The 25,901-nt window shown below is 42.6% G+C and overlaps 1 protein-coding gene across 1 annotated transcript in view; it reads right to left on the reverse strand.

Annotated features, from left to right (window-relative positions):
- Positions 1-2,117: 2,117 nt before the first annotated feature.
- LOC144043858 (myosin-7-like) overlaps positions 2,118-25,901 on the reverse strand; it is a 100,527-nt gene continuing 76,743 nt past the window's right edge. The window contains exons 38-44 of the mRNA XM_077557937.1: positions 25,385-25,510; positions 25,219-25,309; positions 25,055-25,134; positions 19,072-19,176; positions 4,044-4,139; positions 3,820-3,969; positions 2,118-2,792 (exon numbers count right to left, since the gene is read on the reverse strand). Of these exons, the coding sequence (XP_077414063.1) occupies positions 2,781-2,792; positions 3,820-3,969; positions 4,044-4,139; positions 19,072-19,176; positions 25,055-25,134; positions 25,219-25,309; positions 25,385-25,510 (660 nt within the window). The 3' untranslated portion in view covers positions 2,118-2,780. The remainder of the gene's footprint in view (positions 2,793-3,819; positions 3,970-4,043; positions 4,140-19,071; positions 19,177-25,054; positions 25,135-25,218; positions 25,310-25,384; positions 25,511-25,901) is intronic.

The raw sequence follows: 25,901 nt of genomic DNA on the forward strand, positions 1-25,901 counted from the left end.
AAGTATTCTTTAAAGTTATGAATGGGGTTTATCCATCTAAGCGACACACACCAACCAAATTTCTGCAATTTTCACAACGAGTTTGTTTCTTTTTCAAAGAGCCTTAGACTGATGAAAAATAGGAATGCTATTAAACTTATTTGTACAATTGCTTAATACATGTTATGTGAAAAGCCCTAACTTTTTTATTTTATTTTATTGTGTATTTTATTTTCAATGTATACTGGTTCCTCATAGAATTTTGTAGTGTGCTATAACAAAAAACATCATTTTTGTATATATTTGTCCTTGGTACAGCTTTGTATGTTTGAAACAGTTGTTCAATTTAAAAAAAATCTGCAAAGACAAGTGGTTTGAAATTCCTCCACAGAGGTGTGATAGACTCATCAGCAATTATCGCAAACGTTGATTTCAGTTATTGCTGCCAAAGGTGACACAACTCGCTATTAGGTTCAGGGGGCAATTACTTTTTCACATAGGGTCAGATAGCTTTGTATTTTTGACCCTCCTTGGCAAATGAGATCATTTAGAAACTGTATTTTATATATCCTTGGGTTGTCTCAGTGTGATATTAAAATTGGTTTGATGAAATGAAACCTTTGCGAGTGATAAATATGCAAAAACAAACTTTTTCACAGCCTTTTTAACATTGCCTTTAATTTATATCATCACAGAATTTCATCAAATCATGTGAGTGACTTGCTGTTGCGGCATATAATTTCAAATTGAAATAATTCTAATGCATGCACCAACGTCAATACTTTCTTATGTATAAATCCAATACTTTTTTAGTACCCATATTATCATTTGTAGTAATTTTATTTAGATTAAAATTTAGTGACCACTAGATGTCACTATATCATAGAATGTTTTTTTTTACCTTTACTTTGATTCATTTTGTTTTTTCTATTTGATTGTTTTTATCTGTGTAATTTTACCTGTGAAGCACTTTGTGACTTTTTGTCTGTGAGAGGTGCTATATAAATAAAATGTACTTATTGTCAAACAGCAAATGGCTCACATCTGGTTAATTGGAGCAATTCAAAGCAATGTGTTATTTACGGTGTTTTAGCAACTGCGAGTATATGTTTAAAGAGTTTGATCAGCTAGTGATCACACCTGCGGAAATTCTGTGTGCATAGAGTCAATTGTAGTGGCCAAGTACAGTACTTATTTCTTGTTGTTTTAGTTACCACAACAATGCCAGTGCCAAGTGGGATCAGCACCTGTTTACAAATGGACACCAATAAGACTGCAGCTTGTTCTGTTTGAAATGTGACATCGTTCCTGACCGATCATGTTTTGATGATGCTCGAGCTGGTCGTACGATGCCAATGCTGTAACTCGTATGTCTGTGATTGTGAACATGACTAAAGTTTTGATGGCAAAATAAAAAATGTGTGATTGATATTGCAAAGGATTAATGTATGTTACCTGATGTTGCATATTGCTGGTGTCAGGCTGAAACCTTGTAACTCCATGTTGGAAAAATTGTATAATAAGTTATCACATGAATAAGCACTTTATTATTTGCTGCAATTGAAATGCTAAACCCACAAAAACACCAGATGCATCTTTTTCTTTTTTTATCATTGTGAGTTTAGTACCGCCTTTTGTTCCGCCTTCTAAACTTGTGAATAAATACGCAGAGCAGGGAGGTGGAGGCAGAAAGTATTTTGGTGCTGAGGGCATTAACTTTCTCCTATCTGCAGAAAGACAAACTTAGGTGTGGTCCTTGATTCCTGTCTCACGGAGTTGCATAATTTGAGGAAGATTTAAATGTAACCCCGACACTCCAAAATAGTCCGTTTTCAGGAGACCCCAAAAACGGCAGTTTTTTTTTTTTGCCCATTAACATTACGTCATCAAAGAGAGTAAACCATTTTCCACACTTTGGATTGGTCAATAATATCTAAAAAAAAAAATAGCACACACAAGTGTGGACTGACCAATAGTATAGATTTTTGGAAACATTTTAATTTAATAAAATTGTGACTTATGAGGTTTTGGCCCGATGCCAGTGATATGTTTATCAGTGTGTTAGATGATGTTTCATATGGTGTATGAATATACTGATGCAAATGTTTTATGTTCACAAAACAAACAAAGCGTATATATCCTGTTTTTATCGATTTTTTAAGAACAATTTTTTATTTTATTTTTTGGGGACAAATGCAGATGATATAACACAACAAACAGTAAAAGTCAAAAAGTAGTTGGGTTTCCATACACCTATACCCAGGATAATGCTGTCCTAACTAGCCTTGAAAATAAACTGAGGAAGTCTACTCGGATGAAAGGAAAAACACCTTCTAAGATAACCACAACAGTCCAGTCTGATTAATTCAATGTCCTGAGAAGGAAATAAATGAACCTGGTTGAATGAGAACATTCACAGGCATCTTACAATCGGTGTCTGTGTGTTTAGGGCTCTGTGGTTCTGCTATGGTCCATAGTGATGTAGCAATTCAGAGCACAATTGCCCTGAGCAAGTGCAACAGACCTAGCACGTATGACACAAACACGCTAATGAACATAATGGATTCGCAAAACAAGCCAACATGCGAATTAACATGAACATATAAAACAAAACAACATGCAATTTATACAATCAAAATAAACATAATGAAACAAAAACTACGACAACCACCAATAATGAACTGCAAAAATTACAATACAACTGAAAACTAAGATGCTAATCCAATTGTAGCACTAGCACAAACACATGCATGAGTATAAAGGGCAAGTCAACGTTGACCCACAAATGCAGTGGCAGCTGTTCATTCCGAAGTCTGCAAGAACACACAAAAATATGTAAGCAACACTAGCTAACACCCTAGTGAAAATAAAAGGTAAACAAATCTGTGACCAACACTAACTTACATGCAAAAGAGTATGTCACATAAACGTATATCCCCTGATGTAAATGAAATATAAACAATGCTACAACATGTTAATGGGAATGCTGTAAAAGGTAAACAACACACCTGGCATGCAAATGAACATTCAACTTAAACAGTAGCTAACCGGGAAATTGGAAAATAATGTAGAAGAAATTGACATAAACAGCACAAAATGGCAATAATAAAATAAGTGCAACTATCCACTAGAGGGCAGTATGTATTGTGTCATGAAAAATTCAGTGTTAATTTTATTAACTCATTCAAACCCAGGAAGTGAAGGACAAAGTATTTAAAAAACGTATTTATACGTTTTTTTATGCTTTTTTTTTAATGCTATAGCATCCAGAAGGCTTTGAATGCAGCTTCTGACCTGAGGGGGTGTCTTAAAGCAAGAGTAGTTTTTTTTTACAAAAAACGGCCAGCAGGTAGCAGCAGAGTATAATGTGATCAGCCAGGGCCATGTTGCAACAAGCTCTTTTTGTCTTTTTGTTTTCAACAGGTCTGTGAATAATGAAGAAACTATATTCTAATGCTAATTGCTGCAAACAGATACAAATATACTTTTTTCCTGATGAAAGAAAATACTGTAATCTTTCTTTTGGTAGGTTCCATGTTTTTATAGCATTAGAACACAATATTCTGTGGGCCTTGCAAAATCAGTTAAAATCCAGTAAAACAGGCGGTAGCGAAGGGGGTTGCTTCAGTGAAAATAACTTGGAGTGAATGAGTTAAAACAAATTTGGAGCGAAAAAATGGTAGACAAGCAACAAGACAGAAAGCCGACTGCGGGTATTAACGAATGAGATGCAAGCTTGCAAATAAACATCAAAAGTAAAGAAAGGTTTTCAGTACGTTTGTAGTGGTTTTCTAACCACGGTTAGTGCTACACTAGGTAGGAGTTTTGTGCCTGACTCACCAGAGCAACGTTGTTGAAATTAACGTGCTGGCGCGTTCGAATCCGCAGCTTGTTGGCGGCGGTTTCAGCGATGTCGGCTCTCTCTTCAGCATCGTCGAGCTCATGCTGCACCTTGCAGAAGCGCATGGAGGCGCAGTTCACTTGCTCCTCCTAAATGACACACACCACTTATACTTTTTTCATGAACAGATGGTGGCGGCGTAGAGGAGATTGAGTCCACTTACAGCGCTCTCGGCTTGTCGCTTGTAACTTTTGACTTTACTTTGAAGTTTCTCTATGACTTTCTGCATCCTCAATAGTGTCTCGCGGTCCTCCTCGGACTGAAACACACACACAGGCTACTTTCACAATGTAGACAAATGACAGAACTACTCAATTCCATTTTTTTTCAAATCCGACCTGGCTCACTTTCATACGACGGCGTATTAGGTCCACGTATAAATATATTTTTCTTAGAGGGCGGGGTCAATATTCGGAGACAAAAACTCGCAAATTTGCCACTAAAAACTCAGAAACTTACGCGAAATACACGTAGCGTAGCTATTGTCTAATGTGAGGATTCATTGGTGGTTAATGGGACACTGTTTATACAATGAAAAGGTAGGATGGAGACAGATTCATTCTTAATTTAAACTTTACACGTCATACACGGCAGCGAGAGCGACAACACTTCCTGATCCCCTATCAGCTGACTAACACTAACCAATCAGAAGCTAGCATAAATGCAAGTGAATGACAAAAGAGCAGCAGATTCGACACATCAATTTGGTTACTTGTACAGAAAAGATACCAAAATGTATGAATGTGTAAATAATAATTCTGGAAACATCAGTGACGTGCAGTAAGCTCTAAGTTCGGGTAGGCAGGCAGTCGTAAATTGACATGCACACACCAATTACAAATTTGTGTCGGCAGGCGAGTGTACACCGTATCCTAGGGTAACCATATTTTTATTTCCAAAAGAAGAGGACACTCAGCCCAACCTCGAGATACTGGATACTCAGATACAAGATGCCATACATTCAAACTATTTTAACATATGCCTCAAAACAAACAAAAAACAAACAAACATTACTCTCTTTATAAGTCTTATATTTTTTGCTCTGCATTTTATTTTATTTATTTTAAATTTTACTTCGAGCGGAGTTCGTACCCATCTCCTCCGGTGCGGCAGCTCAACATTTGCCATTCAGCTTAAGATCTGGACCATCGTCACAGCCAGTGCGCGGTCTGCCTGCACTCCGCCTCCCATTTGTCGCACAACGGACCATTTCAAACCCGCCCGGACGCCCGGAAAAAATGTAATAAAGTAAGTATGTATCTCCCTGAATCACAGCCTAATTCCTTACAAAATCAAGCCAGCAATAGCAACGCCAAACAGCATGTAAAGTCAAACAGCCAGTTAATCGAAGCACATCGACAAAGCCAATCTTTCCTTTTGTACCATTCTTTGTGAAAAGTACGAATAATTCTTTGTCCCTTACTTTGCTGAAGATCCGGTAGCTAAGGCGTTGGTCTCCCATCCTTCAAAAGCTGACGTTTTTCCTCAAAAGAAAGGCGTAAAAATAGTTTTATATTCTCTAGAGTGGCGTCATTTTACCGCTTTGCTGTGCACTACGTGTGTTTTGAATTCACAAATGCACTGTGCGAACGTACGTTCGTATAGGAATCATACAGAGACGTAAAAAGACTGCGTAGCGATCTGCCTATTTGCATAAAGGACTTTTCTACTGGGAAACTGACTATGCCTGCGCGAACACACATCGCTACGCGGACAGGGCTGGGAAAAGCACAATAGCGGTGTACCTTCAGGAGGATAATTTTTTGTAGCATTTTTGCCTGCAGGTGAAGACATTTAATATTTTCAATTTATAATTTTACTGTTTTTGGATTTACTTATAAAGCATATAGATGTGATATAATCATGAGTATTTAAAATAATACAGTGGGATGGTGATTTTGTGAACTTTATTTTATCCTCTCACCCTCAAAGCTATTGAAGATAGGAATGTGCATGATGTTATCAGAGCCTTTTGTCATTAGAGACTAAAAGTCTGGGGTTAGATCCTAATTGCATTTGTTCCCCCAGTCAAGAAGGGGAACTGTATGTAAATGTCTGTTTACTAATAACATTACACCTTTGTTTAACCTGGAATCGACATGTCTGTATGTAAACGTCTGCTTACTAATAACATCACACATTTGTTCACTAGGAGTCGACATGTCTGTCCTTTAATCAACTTAGGAGGGGAAGAGGAACCTTTTATCTTTTGAGTATAAATGAGTCGATGTTCTGTAGATTGTTACACACTTGGGGGCTCCACATGGCATTCAGAGGTGGGTGTCCTGACTGTGTCTTTAGAAGCTTCTAAATAAATCCTTGCAAGGAACCTTCTTCATCAGATCCTGAATACAATTATTTGGACACGCAAAGATTACACTTAATATAGTAATCAAAATATTCCTTCAAAATGGTGACGCCCTGACGTGGACATATTGAGACGTTTTTGCAACAGCTGTGATTGGTCCTGCACACCGGATTTCTAAAGCGCAAAAATATTAACAAGGTGAGTGGACATTTTATCCACGTAGAGAAACTCTGGTTGTTTAGGATCAATACAGTTGCATTTCGTCTGTGCTAAGTTGTATTTGGGATCTGTGAACAAGTTAGGGGGGTTAAAGTAGTATTTGTTACGGAGGGACGCGAAAGTCCTCGATTTTGAAAATTACTATGACATTGAACCATGCATGGGAGTTTTTTCCGCGGTGGAATAGGCTGTCTTTTTCATTTTTTCGTATGAATAAGCCGTCCGTATAATTCTACGGGGCGTGCGGAGTGGATTAGCCGCCCGTGTGGTATCATTCACACAAGGTGTGTGCTGTGTGGAATTACTAAACCGAGGGACATAATTCCTCGGTGTGTGTGTGTTGTGTTAAAACAAGCCGCTCGTGTGATATCATTCACATCGGAGTGAGAGCTGTGAAGAAGCCGCGAAGATCCTGGATAAGTTTTTATTAAGTCGCGCATAAAGATGCCCCGTGTTTACGGAAGTGACGTCAAGTCGGAGCGCTTTGCCGTTTGAAACGGCATAAGACATTGAGTACCACGGAGGAATAGGCTGTTTCTGTTGTTGTGGTGTTATAAGCAGCTAGTGGTGATCGCACTAAGTGTGTGCTGATGTGTGTTGTGAAATAAGCAGCTCGCGTTGATCACGCGTAGTGATTGCTGAATTAAACGCCCGTATATCGCTACGGTGTGTGGAGTGATATAAAGCCTGCCGTATATTTCTACGGTTCAAGTGCTGTGTGATATAAGATGCCCGTGAAGATCCTGGATATATTTATTAAAGTCGCACAGAAGGTATTTAATATCTGTTTTATTTTCGTCTTGTTTGTATTTTTCTGAAAAAAAAAAAAAATAATAATAATAATTTTTTTGGGGGGGATTAATGAGAATAGTTTTGATCTGTTATATTGTAGTATCATAAGTGAGACGTCACTGACTTTATAAATATTAAAAACGACTAATTACTACATATTATGGACGAAAGATTTCGACCGTAAATAAGGATGGATGCATACACTTCCGGTCGATAGAAAAGTGGTCGCTAAGCGAACAGTGAAGGCTGTAGGGTTCATGATGCTGGACGCATTTCCACCACGGCGTCAACGTAAGTATGAAACTCTTTTATATGAATGAATGCGCACTAATTGTGATAGTGGTTGGTTCTCACCGTTGAGAAATGTGGTGTGTTCGTGGAATTTGATTGTGTAAACAGCGCCAGATGCTGATTACCTCAGTGAAAAACACATCTATAGTTTCTCCGAATGGAAGAAAAGTTAGACAATGTAAGGTCGTGGACCAAATGTTGGTTTGTGCTAGAATGTTAGCGTTGGGTAGCTCTGTGAAAGTTGCGCGGATGGCGGTGTTAAGTGATTTTGAGAACAAGGAGGCTGATGCTAAGCTAGCGGCTCTTCCAGCGTACGAGTTGCCATGCACAGGAGATGAGTTTTTGGTAAGACGCTACCGCGCGAATCTGTTTTTAAGGCTAAGGATGAGTTAGCTGCGGGCAGCCGCATCTGTTAAGAAATTGGAACATAAATTGGATGAAGTGGACTATGAGAGATGACCCGCGGGGAAAATTTGAACCAAGCGAGATCTCTTGGCTTAGAAATGAATTGTTGAGTGTACGCGTTTGTTTGTTAAGCTCCATGATGTGTTGTGGCCACGCGTTTTTTTTCGTTGTTTGTCTTACAATGTGCGCGACGTGTATACGTACGTGGTGAAGTTATTATTAGACGAAGTAATGGTGTATTTTACAAGTGAGTCCGCACACTTCGGAGAGGTTTGTGTTCGTCTGTAGTTATTTTATTTTTTGGAGGAGAAATGAGCAACGTGACGGTGAGAATTATGGTCTCTTGAATTGGTTCAACAAGTGAGACGCCACTGAATTAAGTTGAGGAGTTTGTGTTGTGTGTGAGTGTGTTCTGGGTCTAGTTTGGTGAGTTGAAACTGTGAATATGTGAAGCATGTGTGAAATGTGAAGATGGGGGCCGTGAGCTGCTGTTTTAAGAAGGTGGTGATTTGTACTGTTGTCTGTTAAAATTAAATTAAACTAGATAAAAAGGACAGGGGAGTGTGTATGATAAGTTTTTCTTCCGCCCCCCCCTTCTCTCTCTCTCCTCTTTGTCTCCTGTGGGGAGGGGGGTGTGATAAGTTTATTCCTCTCTCCCATTGTCTCCATTTGGGAGACTTGTAGTCTGTTGTGTGTGAAATAGGAGTCAGAGGGCAATGTGTCCTGTAATGGGAGTTTTTCTCTTTTCTAGGTAAAAGAAGAATGCGGAAGGATATAGAGGTCTAGGTGTTAACTACAGGCCACTCTTCATATTATTTTTAAAATCAGATTTGTGTGTTTTATAGTTGAATGAGTAATAAAACCAAATTTTAATATAGTTGAATAAGTAATAAAACCAAATTTTAATTGAAATAGACTTTTCATTTTTGATTTTTATATTTCCCCTGCATCTCTGATAACTTATTCGTAGGTGTGAAAATGATTTAACCTTTGTCCTTATCTGAGTCCCATTCTAGAAGTCTGGAGAGGGCTTTCCTCCAAGTGGCCAGGGTGACTGACAGCTGTCACATTTTCTTAAATTTGAGGTAACACGTAATGAAGATGTCTATGGTAGACATATGCGTAAATATAGTACTACTACTTGCTATAGTGTAGTGATCAAATTCAAATAAAACCACAAAATAAATAAATGAATAAATTAAAAATAGTTTGAAAAACAAAATATTTTGGGGGAATTTTTTATTTTATTTTTTCTTGGAAATTGAATGACAACAAGCAGTGTTCTCTTGCTATGACAACAAGCAGTGTTCTCTTCCTCTGTCTGTTACGAGGTGTAATGTTTCGAGCAGGTTCAATCTTTGACTGAAAGGTGTTTCACTTGGGTGACTCAACCAAAAAGTGCTGGAAATGGAATGGACAGCATTCTCCTGCTCTGCTTGATGTTCAGAGTGGACGGCGAACTGAACAATGGTCACTTTCGGGGGGGGGGGGGGTGTCCACACGGACTGCGAAAAGAATGGTACACTGTAAATCCGCTCGTCCTGTGACTGTTCAATGACTCTTATGCATTGTTTGAGCATAATGTCCAGCAACTTTTTGAGCAGACAGGATTATCATCGATTCTGCCATGATGAACTTTTCCTGAGAACTCCAGTGCACAAAGCCCAGTGCCCGCTTTGAACTTTGCCCTGCATAAACTGCTATCTACAAGGACAGGAAGGAATATGAACTCCAGTTGTGAACTCAAAGTTCTGGAATCATCTGAGTTTCATCTGAGGTCGTATGTTGTATTCTGTTTGTAGACATTTGCACTCTGTACTATGTCAGAAGGGAAGATGTGATCTATAGCAACGCAGTTTCGGAAATTGAGAACAGCTTATGTGAATTAGGGTAGTATAAAATTTATTTTAATCTTTAATACTATATTTTCCGTTGTTTGATGCTTGTTGAATTTGGCCTTCTAATTTTTTTTCCCCATTTCTCTTTTATAACTTTAGCTTCTAGATTGGACTCAGATGTGGAACACTTACGGCGAATTTGCTGGTTAAATTTTTAATTTTGATTAAGCTCAACAGCACTGATCTTTGGATTCCACGGGGAATGCACAAAGGCAAAGTTCCCTGCTGTGTTTTACAAGCCCCCACCTACTCTGTAAAAGAGGTGAGGTTAATTAGCATTTTAAGAATACTTTTTGGTTGGTTTAAAGTAGGGGTTTTGTCTTGTTTTTCTGATTATAACTCGTTTCTTTTACTAGTTGAGATGGCAGATATTTGGAAGATTTGTGACCTGCAATAGATTAATGGGGCTGTTTTAAAGTTTTTAAAGTCCTCCGCTGCAGTATCTTAATTTACATCTGCTTGAGTTGTTTTTCCCACTTTAAGTTGCCTGAACAGGATTCAAATTTACATTACAAACTCTTGCCTCAAAGACTTTTGTTTTTATGGCTCCTGGCTAGCTCAGCTGGAGATCTTCTTGTAGTTCTGGTGTTGGCCAAATTGTCCCAATTTGGTTGTTTTTCTAATTTACAGGACACAAGGTGTCTGTTTTTTCCTCTTTGAAGCAGCAATTTGGAAGCGGCTGCAGTTTTCACATTCAGGTCTGAAATGATCAAAATTGAACTTTATCAGATGGGGGAATGACTGGTCTGTCTGTGTATGGTTGAAAAGGAAGTCTGATGTGAGAATGACTGGTCTGTCTGTGTATCAAAAGGAAGTCTGATGTGAGAATGAAGTTTGGTGTGAGGAATTTACAGGCAGAGAATGGAGAGGATGGGAGTTGGAGGAAAGTAAGTTCTACAAAGATGACAAAAGACGACCCTTATAGCAGAAATACGGTAAGTATGTTCCATCTCAGAAACAATTGAAAAGTATAATTTCTAGAGCCCATGGAATATGCCATTTAGGTGTGGAAGGAACATTGAGACACCTGGGTAACATTTTTTCATGAGACAAGTTGTTAAAAATGAACTTCAGGACTGCAGTGTTTATTAAAGGTATAAGTATATATATAAATCTCTTCTCAGACTGTTTATGGCCCGACCGGACATGAATAGTTCTGAGTTAAGATGATGTTGTTTTTAAATGATTTACACTGCTATAATAAAAAAACAGCGATAAAAAATACAGAAATTAGATGTATGACAAAGAGCACATTTATGCTAAATCTACAACAGTAAATATCATGGTAAAATATTTGATTAATCATTATCTACCATCATAAGGGTTTCCTAGGAATATTGGATCAGACGAACCCATTTGAAAAAACAAACACTTCATAAGATATAAAAAGGCTGGACTCCTTTTGAGGGTCATAAAAACAGGCCATTTCCCACCCCCGATGTTCCGCTGGGAGAGTCACACGTTGAGAGGCCCCCAGTAATTAAGGAGATAGTGTCTACAATCTCTAAGCTAACAGATAAGCTAAACAGATGTGCCTTCAAAAATAAATGATTGTGAATATGTGTGGTTGAAAGTAACTAAACGTGAATGTTTTTTTCCAGGTGGTTAGGTCCATTTAAGGCTGGCTCTGGCTCTGGCTCTGGCTCTGGCTCTGGCTCTGGCTCTGGCTCTGGTTCTGGTTCTGGTTCTGGTTCTAGCTCTAGTTCTGGCTCAACGCTGCCACCAAGGGCAACCATCTGCTGATCTACGCCCACACCAATTGGAGCCATCTAACGGATCCCACCACACCCGTTTGGAGTGGCTTTTCCCTGGGCACGCGGAGGAGGTTGCTGAAAGAAGATTCGTTCAAGTGCTTTTCCCTGAGCATCATTTCATGATTGGATCACTTTTTCCCAAATAGTGATCCCAGAGTGTGTCAATTTTTGAATCTCTGGCTGTTGAGGAGTGCCAGGTTCAGAAAGAGGCTGACAAACGCCTCTTTTTTTTAAAAAAAAATTGACCAACTGTCGAACGCACTTTTCATTCAACAAAGACCTTCATCACGAGATGGCTTCGAGGGACGGACACATCTGCTATTGCGTCGTGACACTTAACCACATCACATAGTGTTATGCCTCACATTTATTATGCCCCTTCCACCGAATTTTTTAATGAACCAAACTGAATTTTGACTGCTAAGCCCCTCTATCTATCTTTCTCTCTCTCTCTCTCTCTCTCTCTCTCTCTCTCTCTCTCTCTCTCTCTCTCTCACCTGCTATTCTTATTTCTAAACTCCACACATAAACTTTGCTTCATTTTGCGACGTTCAAGATTCGCGTTGGACTTTCTCTCTAGACTATTGTGGGATTAAATGTCCAGTTTTTGAACTTATAGAAGTTCAATGGTAGGACTGAAGACATTTAATATTTTCAATTTATAATTTTACTGTTTTTGGATTTACTTATAAAGCATATAGATGTGATATAATCATGAGTATTTAAAATAATACAGTGGGATGGTGATTTTGTGAACTTTATTTTATCCTCTCACCCTCAAAGCTATTGAAGATAGGAATGTGCATGATGTTATCAGAGCCTTTTGTCATTAGAGACTAAAAGTCTGGGGTTAGATCCTAATTGCATTTGTTCCCCCAGTCAAGAAGGGGAACTGTATGTAAATGTCTGTTTACTAATAACATTACACCTTTGTTTAACCTGGAATCGACATGTCTGTATGTAAACGTCTGCTTACTAATAACATCACACATTTGTTCACTAGGAGTCGACATGTCTGTCCTTTAATCAACTTAGGAGGGGAAGAGGAACCTTTTATCTTTTGAGTATAAATGAGTCGATGTTCTGTAGATTGTTACACACTTGGGGGCTCCACGTTGCATTCAGAGGTGGGTGTCCTGACTGTGTCTTTAGAAGCTTCTAAATAAATCCTTGCAAGGAACCTTCTTCATCAGATCCTGAATACAATTATTTGAACACGCAAAGATTACACTTAATATAGAAATCAAAATATTCCTTCACAGGCTAGAAGAAGTAATGAGTCATTTTTAATTTAGGTATGAAAATCACCAAATGTTGTCACTTTTAAACCTATAGGTAGTGCAGGCCTTCTGAAATGAAAGAAATAATTAAAATAAATAGAAAAAGGCAAACGGTTTCAACTTTCATTTCAGCCTGGGGCAGGCAGTGCAGCGAAGCGTCTTTGTCGCTGGCAGTACCCAACGCTTCGAAGTGAAAATGTTTAATATGATATGGTTAAAGACATTACTACCTCTATTTGAAAACCCGACAGAAAAGTATTGGCACACACATCCGAGTAGTAAATTTGCCACTTTATAAAGTGGCAAATTTATGAGTTTTTTCTTGCAAGTTATTTTCTCTGAATATTGCCCCCGCCTTCTAAAAAAAAATACATTTATATGTGGTCCTAATACCCCATAGTACTTTCATATGTGGTTCAAGATCGGATACGTATCCGAAATTTTGCAATGCGACCTCTGTCTGAATTGAATATTTACAAATACTAAGCCATTAAATGCACATACTGTATACCATTTAAAAAACATGTAAATTGCACATATATGTGAATGTGAAAAACATGTTAAAATTGCGCATATATCTGTAAATTGAATGTTTTTTTATAAAGCACGCATACACCAGTGGTTGGCTAATGCCATGCAGGGCGCTGCCAGGTCCACTAGGAGCAAATTAGGGTTCAGTGTTCGACCAAAAGGGCTGAGGACCCGCATCCTCTGGGTTGGAAGATGATCACTTTACTACTGAGCCATGCCACTCCATTGCTTGAGTAATTCTGAGACAAACCTCTCCATAAAAGCTACTGAACTATGAGTTGCACAAAATAATGCTCACATAAAAGCAAATTTCTTCTTTTGAAATTGCATAAAATAATTTACCTGTTTTGTTACAATAAAATATATTCCAAATATCGTATTTGCAGTCACTGTCAATCTTTACGACATATAAAACAACGGTTTGCCTCTCTCAATCACAAGCTAATCACCAAGAGACCGGTTGGGGGCGAAGGTGCTGACGTACAGTGGGTAGGGAATGTATACAGACTTCCCATTAACTCATTCAAACCAAAAAAACGTATAAATATGTTTTTTAATACTTTGTCCTGTACTCTCAATTTTATTTTTTATGCTAGAGCTTACATACAGCTTTTGATGTGAAGAGGTCGCTTAAAGCAATGGCAGTTATTACAAAAACGGCCAGCAGGTGGCAGCAGAGTATAAGAGATCATCCAGGGCCATGTTGCAACAAGCTCTTTTCCCCAGTGTTTTCAACAGGTTTGTAAATAATGATGAAACTTAGCTACATTCTAATGCTAATTGCTGCAAACAGATACAAATATACTTTTTTTCTGATGAAAGAAGAGACTCTAATCTTTCTTTTGGTAGGTTCCATGTTTTTCCATGTTTCAGCGTCTGTGTTCCAGCTTGTTGTCTAGCTTGTTGTAGGGGTCCGATGATTTGATTTAGCTTGGCGCTAAAGTGGCTGGCTCCCCCCTTGACTTTGCCAATGTGGCTAATGTGGAAAGAGTAGTGAGTATCACTGCTCTATTCAATCATCAGGTAAACAAGCTGATTTATGGCAGCACATGTGACTAAAGCCAAACTGGCAGCGTTTTTACTTTCTAGACCTGGATTTGACACCTCTGCCGTTCAACAAGGCCACTTAGTCTTGTCTTCTCAGGTCTGGAAGTATGAAAATAAAGTAGTTGCGGGTAAAAATAGCAGTTAGCCTTGCTAGCCTCGGCTATTCTGCGTGCAATTAGTCTTAAAATATTAATATGGGACTAGTGGCAAGGAATGAGGGCAGTGGCGCGTAGCTCCATCTTCGTTGCCAATATGGTGTCTGCGGTGTATGTGCTGGGTTGCTTGAGTGTGTCATGACAACAAAATTAGATCACATGTGCGGTCACTTGCAAAATATTCATTTCTATACTCAAATACAATCAAAGAACAAGTGAAATAAATTACTGTACAATTACATTTCGTGTGATGGAGAGTTGTATTTTTAACTAGAAAAATTCCCGCGGAAATTTTGAATGGGACTGCTGACTCTTGTAAATGAGCTGAACAGTTTAAAATTCAAACCACTGGAATCGCTCAAGAAATGTGGAAGTTAACCATAATCAACATCAACTAAAAATATCTCACTGTCCCTTTAAGAAAAATACACTTTCACGCACACACATTTGACTTTGTAAATGAGCTGAACAGTTTAAAATTTAAACGACTGGAATCGCTCAAGAAATGTGGAAGTTAACCATAATCAACATCAACTAAAAATATCTCACTGTCACTTTAAGAGCGCACACACATTTTTGACTTGGAGCCGTCACGCGCCCCACATTCCATTGAGATTGTATGAGAGACGCACCCCTTGAACAAAAGCCTCTCACGACTTAACGATTCGAGATACAGATTCAAGAAATGGCTTGTTAGAACGGCAAGGGTTTGGGGAACACGAGCATGTTGTCATTTTTTTTATCGGATGAGAAATGACCAAATGAGAGCAGGTTGAAAACTTATGATTTATCACAAATGAAGAGCGAAAGGCGCCTGAATTTAACATGGAAGAGATAGGCGAGTTCGTCCGACTTGTCCTCGCATAAAGTGAAAATAAAGGTACTAAATGACACCTTAGCCAAATGAGAAGGCACTCGTGACTACAAAATGTGAGAATTTGATGTCTCGTGAGCAAAGATTGTGGCCATGGTGACGAGTTGAAGTGAAACTTTTGGAAGTACATTTATTTGTTCCCGCCACTCTAAAGTTAATTGCTCCACTCTGGCACTTGCAATACACAACAATGGGAGAAGGCTATTTGTCTGCTGTTTGCTCACTGTCTTTGAACCCGCACAGAGGGGAGAGATTACATTCCTTAAAAAAGATTTTGACACTGAGCTAAAGATGGGAAAAATTCCTACAAAATGAGCTAAAATTCGTATCGGTCGGATAACGTATGCGTGCGCAGCGTGTCTTGGAAAAAGGTGCTTGATCTGTAATTTGTTCCCCCTTTCTCCATTCATTTCCTATGGGAGTTTTTTGGGAGTTTTTGGGGAATTGCGTCGCCATGGTAACTCGGAATTCCTAGAAAAGTAATGCCGCACCGAGTCAGATCGAGCCGCATCGTTTGATACCTCATTTGTCCCGGTGCGATCTACGGTACGGGCCGCATTTAAGCGGAAAAATCCGTGGAAGATGATATAATAACCGCAACTAGAAAAATTCCCGCAGAAATTTTGAATGGGACTGCTGACTCTTGCAAGGTGGAAACACGCATGTACTGTATGTAGTACTTGTAGACATAGTAGTAGTAGTAGTATAGTAGTAGCACTTAGATACCTAATCAATTGGCCAAAATGGCCGCCGCCCTGGGCGAGCAGAGTGGCGAGAATCCTGGGCGTACCTAATCAATTGGCCAAAATGGCCGCCGCCCCGGATGGGCGGAGGGGAGAGAATCCTTGGCGACGCTAATTAATTGGCCAAAATGGCCGCCGCCCTGGGCGAGCGGAGTGGCGAGAATCCTGGGCGTACCTAATCAATTGGCCAAAATGGCCGCCGCCCTGAGCGAGCGAAGTGGCGAGAATCCTTGGCGTAGCTAATGAATTGGCCAAGATGGCCGTCGCCCTGGGCGAGCGGAGTGGCGAGAATCCTGGGAATACCTAATCAATTGGCCAAGATGGCCGCCGACCCGGGTGGTCGAGGGGGAGAGAGTCCTTGGCGTACCTAAAAAAAAAGCTGCTTGATTTGATTTGATCACTTTCGTTTTCCCATTCATTCCCAATGGGGACTTAATTTGGGAATAGCGTCGCCATGGTAACTCGGAAATCTTAGAAAAATAATAGCGCAGCGAGTCAGATGGAGCCGCATCGTTTGATACCTCATTTGTCCCGGTACGGGCTGAATTTTTGCGGAAAAATCGTGGAAGATGAAATAATAATAGTAATACTAGAAAAATTCCCGCGGAAATTTTGAATGGGACTGCTGACTCTTTGGTAATGAGCTGAACAGTTTAAAATTTAAACCACTGGAATCGCTCAAGAAATGTGGAATTGCTGTCTTTTGCAAGGTGGAAACACGCATGTATGTAGTACTTGTAGACATAGTAGTAGTAGTATATATGTATGTATGTATGTAAGTAGTAAGCAAGTACAAACAGAAGTAGTAGGATTAGTAGTACTTGTAGTAATTTTAGTAGTAGTCAATTGGCTAAGATGGCCGCCGACCCGGGTGGGCGAGGGGGAGAGAGTCCTTGCCGTACCTAATTAATTGGCCAAGATGGCCGCCGACCCGGGTGGGAAAGGGGGAGAGAGTCCTTGCCGTACCTAATTAATTGGCCAAGATGGCCGCCGCCCTGGGTGGGCAGAGTGGGGATTAATTAGGTACACACCTAATTAATTGGCTAAAATGGCCGCCGCCCTGGGCGAGCGGAGTGGCGGTAATCCTGGGCGTACCTAATAAATTGGCCAAGATGGCCGCCGCCCTGAGCGAGCGTAGTGGCAAGAATCCTGGGTGTACCTAATTAATTGTCCAAGATGGCCGCCGCCCTGGGCGAGCGTAGTGGCGAGAATCCTGGGTGTACCTAATTAATTGGCCAAGATGGCCGCCGCCCTGGGCGAGCGGAGTGGCAAGAATCCTGGGCGTACCTAATCAATTGGCCAAGATGGCCGCCGCCCTGGGCGAGCGTAGTGGCGAGAATCCTGGGTGTACCTATTTAATTGGCCAAGATGGCCGCCGCCCTGGGCGAGCGGAGTGGCAAGAATCCTGGGCGTACCTAATCAATTGGCCAAGATGGCCTCCGCCCTGGGTGGGCGGAGGGGAGCGAATCCTTGGTGTACCTAATTAATTGGCCAAGATGGCCGCCGCCCCCCTGGGTGGGCAGAGTGGCGATAATCCAGGGTGTACCTAATCAATTGCCAATCCATTACATTTAATAGAAAAAAAAAAAAATAATAATAATGTGTTATTTTTGAAAATGTATTTTAAAAAATGGAAATGAGCTGAACAGTTTAAAATTCAAACGATTGAAATCGGTCAAGAAATGTGGAAGTTAGGCATAATCACCATAAAGTAAAAGTATCTTTCTGTCCCTTTAAGAAACATGCACATTGACGCACACGCATTGGACTAACACATTGGAGAGACGTCACGCACCAAGCCTCTCACGATTTAACGGTTCAAGATGCTTAAGGTGAAAATAAAGGTACTAAATGACACCTTAGCCAAATAAAAGTTAGTTTGTCTGAAAGAAGACACTCGTGACTACAAAATGTGAGAATTTGATGTCTAGTGAGCAAAGATTGTGGCCATGGTGACGAGTTGAAGTGACGTCACGCACCTACATTGCATTGAGATTGAATGAGAGACGCACACCTCAAAGAAGAGCCTCTCACGACTTAACGGTTGAAGATACAGATTCAAGAAATGGCTCGTTAGAACGGCAAGGGTTTGGGGAACACGAGCATGTTCTCATTTTCTTAATCGGATAAAAAATGACCAAATGAGAGCAGGTTGAAAACTTATGATTTATCAGAAATGGAGAGAGGAAGGCGCCTGAAATTAACATGGCAGAGATAGGCGAGTTGGTCCGACTTGTCCGAGCTTAAAGCTTAAAGCTTAAATAATAGCGCAGCGAGTCAGATCGAGCCGCATCGTTTGATACCTCATTTGTGCCGGTGCGATGTACGGTACGGGCCGCATTTTAGCGGAAAAATCGCTGGAATAATAAAAAAAAAAATAAAAAATAAACCACTGTCCTAGGTAGGATAACAATATGTGCCTGCTTGCTTCGCAAGCAGCAGCGAAGCTGCTGCTCCGCAAGCAGTCCCATAATAAATAATAAACCACTGTCCTAGGTAGAATAACAATATGCTTCGCTGCTGCTTGCTTGCTACGCAAAGCAGTCCCATAATAAGCCCATTTTTCTAGGAATAGTAATATGTGCTGCTTGCTACGCAAAGCAGTCCCATAATTAATTGTTAGTTCTACTTGACTTTCATCACATTATAGTTGACTACAAAAATCTTTCGTCATTTCACGCTGTCTCTGTGTCTCTGTGTGTGCGCGCATGCGCGCGTGCGGGCGTGCGTGTGCGTGTGTGTGCGCGGGCATCATGGGGACCATTTTCTGGGTTTTTACTATCATCGTGAAGATCACGTGTGTGTGTGCGTGTGTGCGTGTGTGTGTGTGTGTGTGTGTGTGTGTGTGTGTGTGTGTGAGTGAGTGCGTGCGTGCGTGCGTGCGTGCATGCAACCTGGCAGGTGATCTCTTTCAGCTTCCTCTCGTAGCGCCGGACGCCTTTCTGGTACTCATCACGCTTCTTCTGCTCCATGTTTAGCTCCGTCTGAAGGCCATGCACCTGAACGCATAAGGTGTGATGTTTTCTATTACACACCTGACACTTTGGTGACAGAAAGTATACCAGACTTAAGACCAGGTTTAAGTTGTGGTGTAGGTGGTGTTACATGATTTTGTTGGATTTGATCCAGGCAAAGGCTCCACTGTGGAGGATCTCATCGTATTTTGTTCATAAATAAGACATCAGTGTGCGTCAAACCATCTGAATAATTGTAGAAATCAACTCATTGAAGTTGAGATCTTGCAGTTCCTTATAAATGTAGTTTGACGAATTTGGACAATAACAAAGGCGTTGAAAGAAAGGAATGTGTATGCATATCAGTGTCCTTCACAGCTGAGCCAGGCATATCGTCTCGTTGTCGTGGAGACAGCCTTCATCTGCTGGCTGTAGCAGAAATATGGACGAGAGTGGACATAAGGGTTAAGTGTCCAGCCACAGTTCCTCATCTAGGGCAGTGGCGTCCAAATTTGGAGTCCTGCAGGTTTTGGATGTTTCTCTCCAACACACCTGAAGCTCATCAGCAAGCTCTGCATAAGCCTGATAACGATCCTGTTCATAGGAAACAGGTGTCTTGGAGCAGGGAAACATCCAAACCCTGCAGCCCGACAACAATTTGGTCTGACCTTGAGTCACCGAGCTGAGATTTACAGTAGGGCTTCAATTAGCCAAATTCACAATCACTCAAGACGAGACGCCAACTAGAAACTAATGTCGCTGACATGCAAACCCTTTTGTCGGAGCCAGTCACAAATAGTTGATGAGTCAAATCAGCTGTCATGCCACCACCCACTGGGTTGGGGCGGTGTTGCTCAGTGGTATGATGGTCGTCTCCCAATCCAGAGGTTGTGGGTTTGAGCCCATGCCATTGTGACCATGTCAAAGTATCCTTGAGCAAGATACTGAACCCCCAATTGCTCCTGATACTGCGTCATCAGTAGATGGATGGGTAGTCGAATGTAAAGCGCTTTGAGGGCCTTGTAAGTACCATTTACCACTGGCACGAACAACTTCAAAAGAAAAGCGTACTAAGGCACTGATGTCTGTTGTACACAGTAAATTCTGCTGTGTAAATTTGACTCTGTTTAGAATGGGACTAAACAGACTCAGTTTTAGAGTAATATTTACACTCAAAACAGAGTAAAATAAAGACTTGAAAAACAAAACAAAAGTCACTCAAGGGTTCAGGAACGAACTCACAACCTCCAGCTTGGGAGACTTTCACACTGAGCTATGCCCCCTCCGTGAGTCATCACCTTATCGTGGTGGAGGGGTTTGCGTGTCCCAATGAGCCTGGGAGCTATGTTGTCCGGGGCTTCATGCCCCTGGTAGGGCCACCCAAGGCAAACAGGTCCTAGGTGAGGGACCAGACAAAGCATGGCTCAAACGACCCCAATGACGAGTACAAACCTTGGATTTTCGTTTCCCTTGCCCGGACGCGGGTCACCGGGGCCCCCCTCTGGAGCTAGGCCTGGAGGTGGGGCTCGAAGGCGAGCATCTGGTGGCCGGGCCTATACCCATGGGGACCGGCCGGGCACAGCCCGAAAAGGCAACGTGGGTCCCCCTTCCCATGGGCTCACCACCGGTGGAAGGGGCCAAAGGGGTCGGGTGCGCAGTGAGTTGGGTGGCAGCCAAAGGCGGGGGCCTTGGCGGTCTGACCCCCGGCTACTGAAGCTAGCTCTGGGGACAAGGAATGTCACCTCTCTGACAGGGAAGGAGCTCGAACTGGTGTGCGAGGCTGAGAAGTTCCGACTAGATATAGTCGGACTCACCTCCACACACGGCTTGGGTTCTGGTACCAATCCTCTCGAGAGGGGCTGGACCCTCTTCCACTCTGGAGTTGCCCACGGTGAGAGGCGCAGAGCAGGTGTGGGCATACTCATTGCCCCCCAGCTAGCCGCCTGTACGTTGGGGTTTACCCCGGTGAATGAGAGGGTAGCCTCCCTCCACCTTCGGGTGGGGGGACGGGTCATGACTGTTGTTTGTGCTTATGCACCGAACAGCAGCTCAGAGTACCCACCCTTTCTGGAGTCCTTGGAGGGTGTGCTGGAGAGCGCACCCCCTGGAGACTCCCTCGTTCTACTGGGGGACTTCAACGCTCACGTGGGTAATGACAGTGAGAACTGGAGGGGCGTGATTGGGAGGAATGGCCCCCCCGATCGAAACCCGAGTGGTGTTTTGTTATTGGACTTCTGTGCTCGCCACGGACTGTCCATAACGAACACCATGTTCAAGCACAAGAGTGTCCATATGTGCACCTGGCACCAGGACACTCTAGGCCGTAGTTCGATGATCGACTTTGTAGTCGTGTCATCGGACTTGCGGCCGTATGTGTTGGACACTCGGGTTAAGAGAGGGGCGGAGCTGTCAACTGATCACCACCTGGTGGTGTGTTGGCTCCGATGGCGGGGTAAGATGCCGGTCCGACCAGGCAGGCCCAAACGTACTGTGAGGGTCTGCTGGGAACGTCTGGTAGAATCCCCTGTCAGAAAGAGTTTCAACGCCCATCTCCGGCAGAGCTTCTCCATTGTCCCGGGGGAGGCGGGGGACATTGAGTCCGAGTGGACCATGTTCCGCGCTTCAATTGTTGAGGCGGCCGATCGGAGCTGTGGCCGTAAGGTGGTTGGTGCCTGTCGTGGCGGCAATCCTCGAACCCGCTGGTGGACACCAGCGGTAAGGGATGCCGTCAAGCTGAAGAAGGAGTCCTATCGGGCCTTTTTGGCCTGTGGGACTCCGGAGGCTGCTGACGGGTACCGGCTGGCCAAGCGGAATGCGGCTTTGGCGGTCGCTGAGGCAAAAACTCGGGCATGGGAGGAGTTCGGTGAGGCCATGGAAAACGACTTCCGGACGGCTTCGAGGAAATTCTGGTCCACCATCCGGTGTCTCAGGAGAGGAAAGCAGTGCACCGTTAACACTGTGTATAGTGGAGACAGAGTGCTGTTGACCTCGACTCGGGACGTCGTGAACCGGTGGGGAGAGTACTTCGAAGACCTCCTCAATTCCACCAACACGCCTTCCTTTGAGGAAGCAGGGTCTGGGGACTCTGAGGTGGGCTCCCCTATCTCTGGGGTCGAAGTCGCCGAGGTGGTTGGAAAGCTTCTCGGTGGCAGGGCCTCGGGGGTGGATGAGATCCGCCCGGAGTTCCTGAAGGCTCTGGATGTTGTGGGGCTGTCGTGGTTGACACGTCTCTGCAGCATCGCGTGGACATCGGGGACGGTGCCTCTGGATTGGCAGACCGGGGTGGTGGTTCCCCTTTTTAAGAAGGGGGACCGGAGGGTGTGTTCCAACTTTAGAGGGATCACACTCCTCAGCCTCCCAGGTAAGGTCTATTCAGGGGTGCTGGAGAGGAGGGTCCGTCGGGAGGTCGAATCTCGGATCCAGGAGGAGCAGTGTGGTTTTCGTCCCGGCCGTGGAACAGTGGACCAGCTCTACACCCTCAGCAGGATCCTCGAGGGTGCGTGGGAATTCGCCCAACCAGTCCACATGTGCTTTGTGGACTTGGAGAAGGCGTTTGACCGTGTACCTCGGGGAGTTCTGTGGGGGGTGCTTCGGGAGTATGGGTTACCGAGCCCCCTGATACGGGCCATTCGGTCCCTGTACGACCGATGTCAGAGTCTGGTCCGCATTGCCGGCAGTAAGTCGAATTTGTTTCCGTGAGGGTTGGACTCCGCCAAGGTTGCCCTTTGTCACCGATTCTGTTCATAACTTTTATGGACAGAATTTCTAGGCGTAGCCGAGGCGTTGAGGGGGTCCGGTTTGGTGGCCTCAGCATTGCATCTCTGCTTTTTGCAGATGATGTGGTGCTGTTGGCTTCTTCAAGCCGTGACCTCCAGCTCTCACTGGAGTGGTTCGCAGCCGAGTGTGAAGCGGTTGGGATGAGGATCAGCACCTCCAAATCCGAGACCATGGTCCTCAGTCGGAAAAGGGTGGAGTGCCCTCTCCGGGTCGGGGAGGAGGTCCTGCCCCAAGTGGAGGAGTTCAAGTATCTTGGGGTCTTGTTCACGAGTGAGGGTAGGTTAGAGCGGGAGATCGACAGGCGGATCGGTGCAGCGTCTGCAGTGATGCGGATCGGTGCAGCGTCTGCAGTGATGCGGACGCTGCATCGGTCCGTTGTGGTGAAGAAGGAGCTGAGCCGAAAGGCAAAGCTCTCGATTTACCGGTCGATCTACGTTCCTACCCTCACCTATGGTCACGAGCTGTGGGTCGTGACCGAAAGAATAAGATCCCGGATACAAGCGGCCGAAATGAGTTTCCTCCGCAGGGGAGCCGGCTCTCCCTTAGAGATAGGGTGAGAAGCTCGGTCATCCGAGAGGGACTCAGCGTCGAGTCGCTGCTCCTCCACGTTGAGAGGAACCAGTTGAGGTGGCTCGGGCATCTGGTTCGGATGCCTCCTGGACGCCTCCCTGGGGAGGTGTTCCGGGCATGTCCTACCGGCAGGAGGCCCCGGGGACGACCCAGGACACGCTGGAGAGACTATGTCTCTCGGCTGTCCTGGGAACGCCTTGGGGTCCCGTCGGATGAGCTGGCTGAAGTGGCTGGGGAGAGGGAAGTCTGGGCTTCCCTGCTAAAGCTGCTGCCCCCGCGAACCGACCCCGGATAAGCGGAAGAAGACGGACGGACGGACGGACTATGCCCCTCCTACTGTTTGCTTATGTCTAATAGGAGACCAAAAACATCGTTTGGCGTTACAATGATTCCAGCTGACATGAGTGATATAGTAACACACAGCAGGAGCTGTGTGGCTCAGGGAGTAGATTAGCTGTCTCCCAAGCTGAAGGTCGTGAGTTTGTTCCTCAACCTTTGAGTGACTTTATTTTTTTTTCCAATTCTTTATTTTACTCTCTTCTAAGTATAAATATTACTCTAAAACTGAGTCTATTAGGTCCCACTCTAAACAGAGTCAAATTTTCTCTACAGAATTTACTGTGTACTGTAATTGGGAATATTTCATCTAAACGTTGGCCTTCCTATACTCCGTGTTACCGTCATGGCTTTACTGTCTTTCTGACCATGCACGCCAAATAAACAGGTAACTGAGGTAGAAAAAAAATCCTCAAGCATTTTTTTGAATCGAAACACTCTTTTGCAGATGTCTCGAAAAATTTTTACTTACTTCATAAGCAGTTTTGGGAACGTTACTTTAAAAAGTAATTAGTTAGAGTTCCTCTTTATTTGCCTAAAAAAGTAACTGAATTAGTAATTGAATTACTTCATAATAAAAGTAACTTGTTACTAGGCAAAGTAACTATTTTCACTACTTATTATTATTATTTTTTATTATTGAATCATTTGGATTTTTATGTTATTATTATTATTATTATTAATAATATTATTATATTTGTATACAAGGAATTCAAATTATGTCCAGGCTATATAGGGTGTTTTCATTTATTTTTGTGAATATTTATTCACACAAATCCTCACTTTGTAATGAAATATCATATAATAATAATAATAATAATAATAATAATAATAATAATAATGATGATGATAATGATAATAATAATAATAATTCATTAAATTTGTCTTGTAAGCTTACTTTGAGCCTAAAAAATATATTGAAACTAATAAATACATTGTAACGCAACGCATTTCACATACAATAACGATAACAGTGTTTCAAATATGGGGAGAATAATTATTTAGATTAGTCCGTTTATGAAAAAAGAACGGAGTTACCTAACGCCATTAGTTTATACGCCGTTATTCCCAACACTATTTATAGGTGATATTTGCTTGAGGAATAATAAGAGTCTGTTTATTAGTTTAAAGAAACATAGCGTCTATACTAAATGCACCATTGGCTTGAAAACATGTCTGTGTAGGTCTAAGTTGAATTGCATCAGGTGTAAGGTGTAGCATGTAACAGTGTTGAACTGACTCGTGTCTCCAGCTTGTAAATTTCCTTCTTGCCGCCCTTTTGCGCCATCTGTTCCGTCTCATCCAGTTTCACTTGCAGCTCTGCATACCCACACACGCATACACCCGGTTAGTTTTGGTGAAACAAATCCTCCTGGTGCTAAAAGGGGAAGGCAGCGATCCAACCTTTGATGGTGACTTCCATGTTCTTCTTCATCCTGTCAAGCATGCTGCTGCTGTCCTGCTCCCTCTTCAGCTCCTCCGCCACTGTGGCCGCCTGCGGGTGTTTGCCACGACATGTTCATGTTGGAGCGCAAGGGTTGCAGGTGAAAAAGTCAAGGCAAGCACTCACATCAGTGATGGCCTTTCTGGCTTTCTCCTCCATGCTGCAACTCCCCGCCAGCGCCTCGTCCACTTCGCTTGTCAGATGACACACGTCCCCCTCCAGCTTCTTCTTGTGGCTTACCAGACCTGCATTCTAACCGACACCACATATCAATACATCCATCAATTAAACGATCAAACATTCCATCAGTCCATAACACAATCAAATGATCTGTCCATCAAGCAATCAATCGTTTAACTTATCAGACCATCACACCATCAAATGATCACACTATCAATCAAGTGACTGGTCAATCAAAAAAAGGAGGAATTAATCAAATGATCAATTAAACATGAACTCGTTAAAACCTCAAAACGTATAAATACGTTTTTTAAAACTTTGTCCTGCACTCCCAAAAACGTATTTCTACATTAAAAAAATAATAATAATTGTGTTAGAGCATATAGAAGGCTTAGATACAGCTTCTGACATGATGAGGTGGCTCTAAGCAATGGTACTTATTACAAAAAACGACCAGCAGGTG

Source organism: Vanacampus margaritifer, chromosome 1 (assembly GCF_051991255.1).
Source record: "Vanacampus margaritifer isolate UIUO_Vmar chromosome 1, RoL_Vmar_1.0, whole genome shotgun sequence".
NCBI classification, from domain to species: Eukaryota; Metazoa; Chordata; class Actinopteri; order Syngnathiformes; family Syngnathidae; genus Vanacampus; species Vanacampus margaritifer.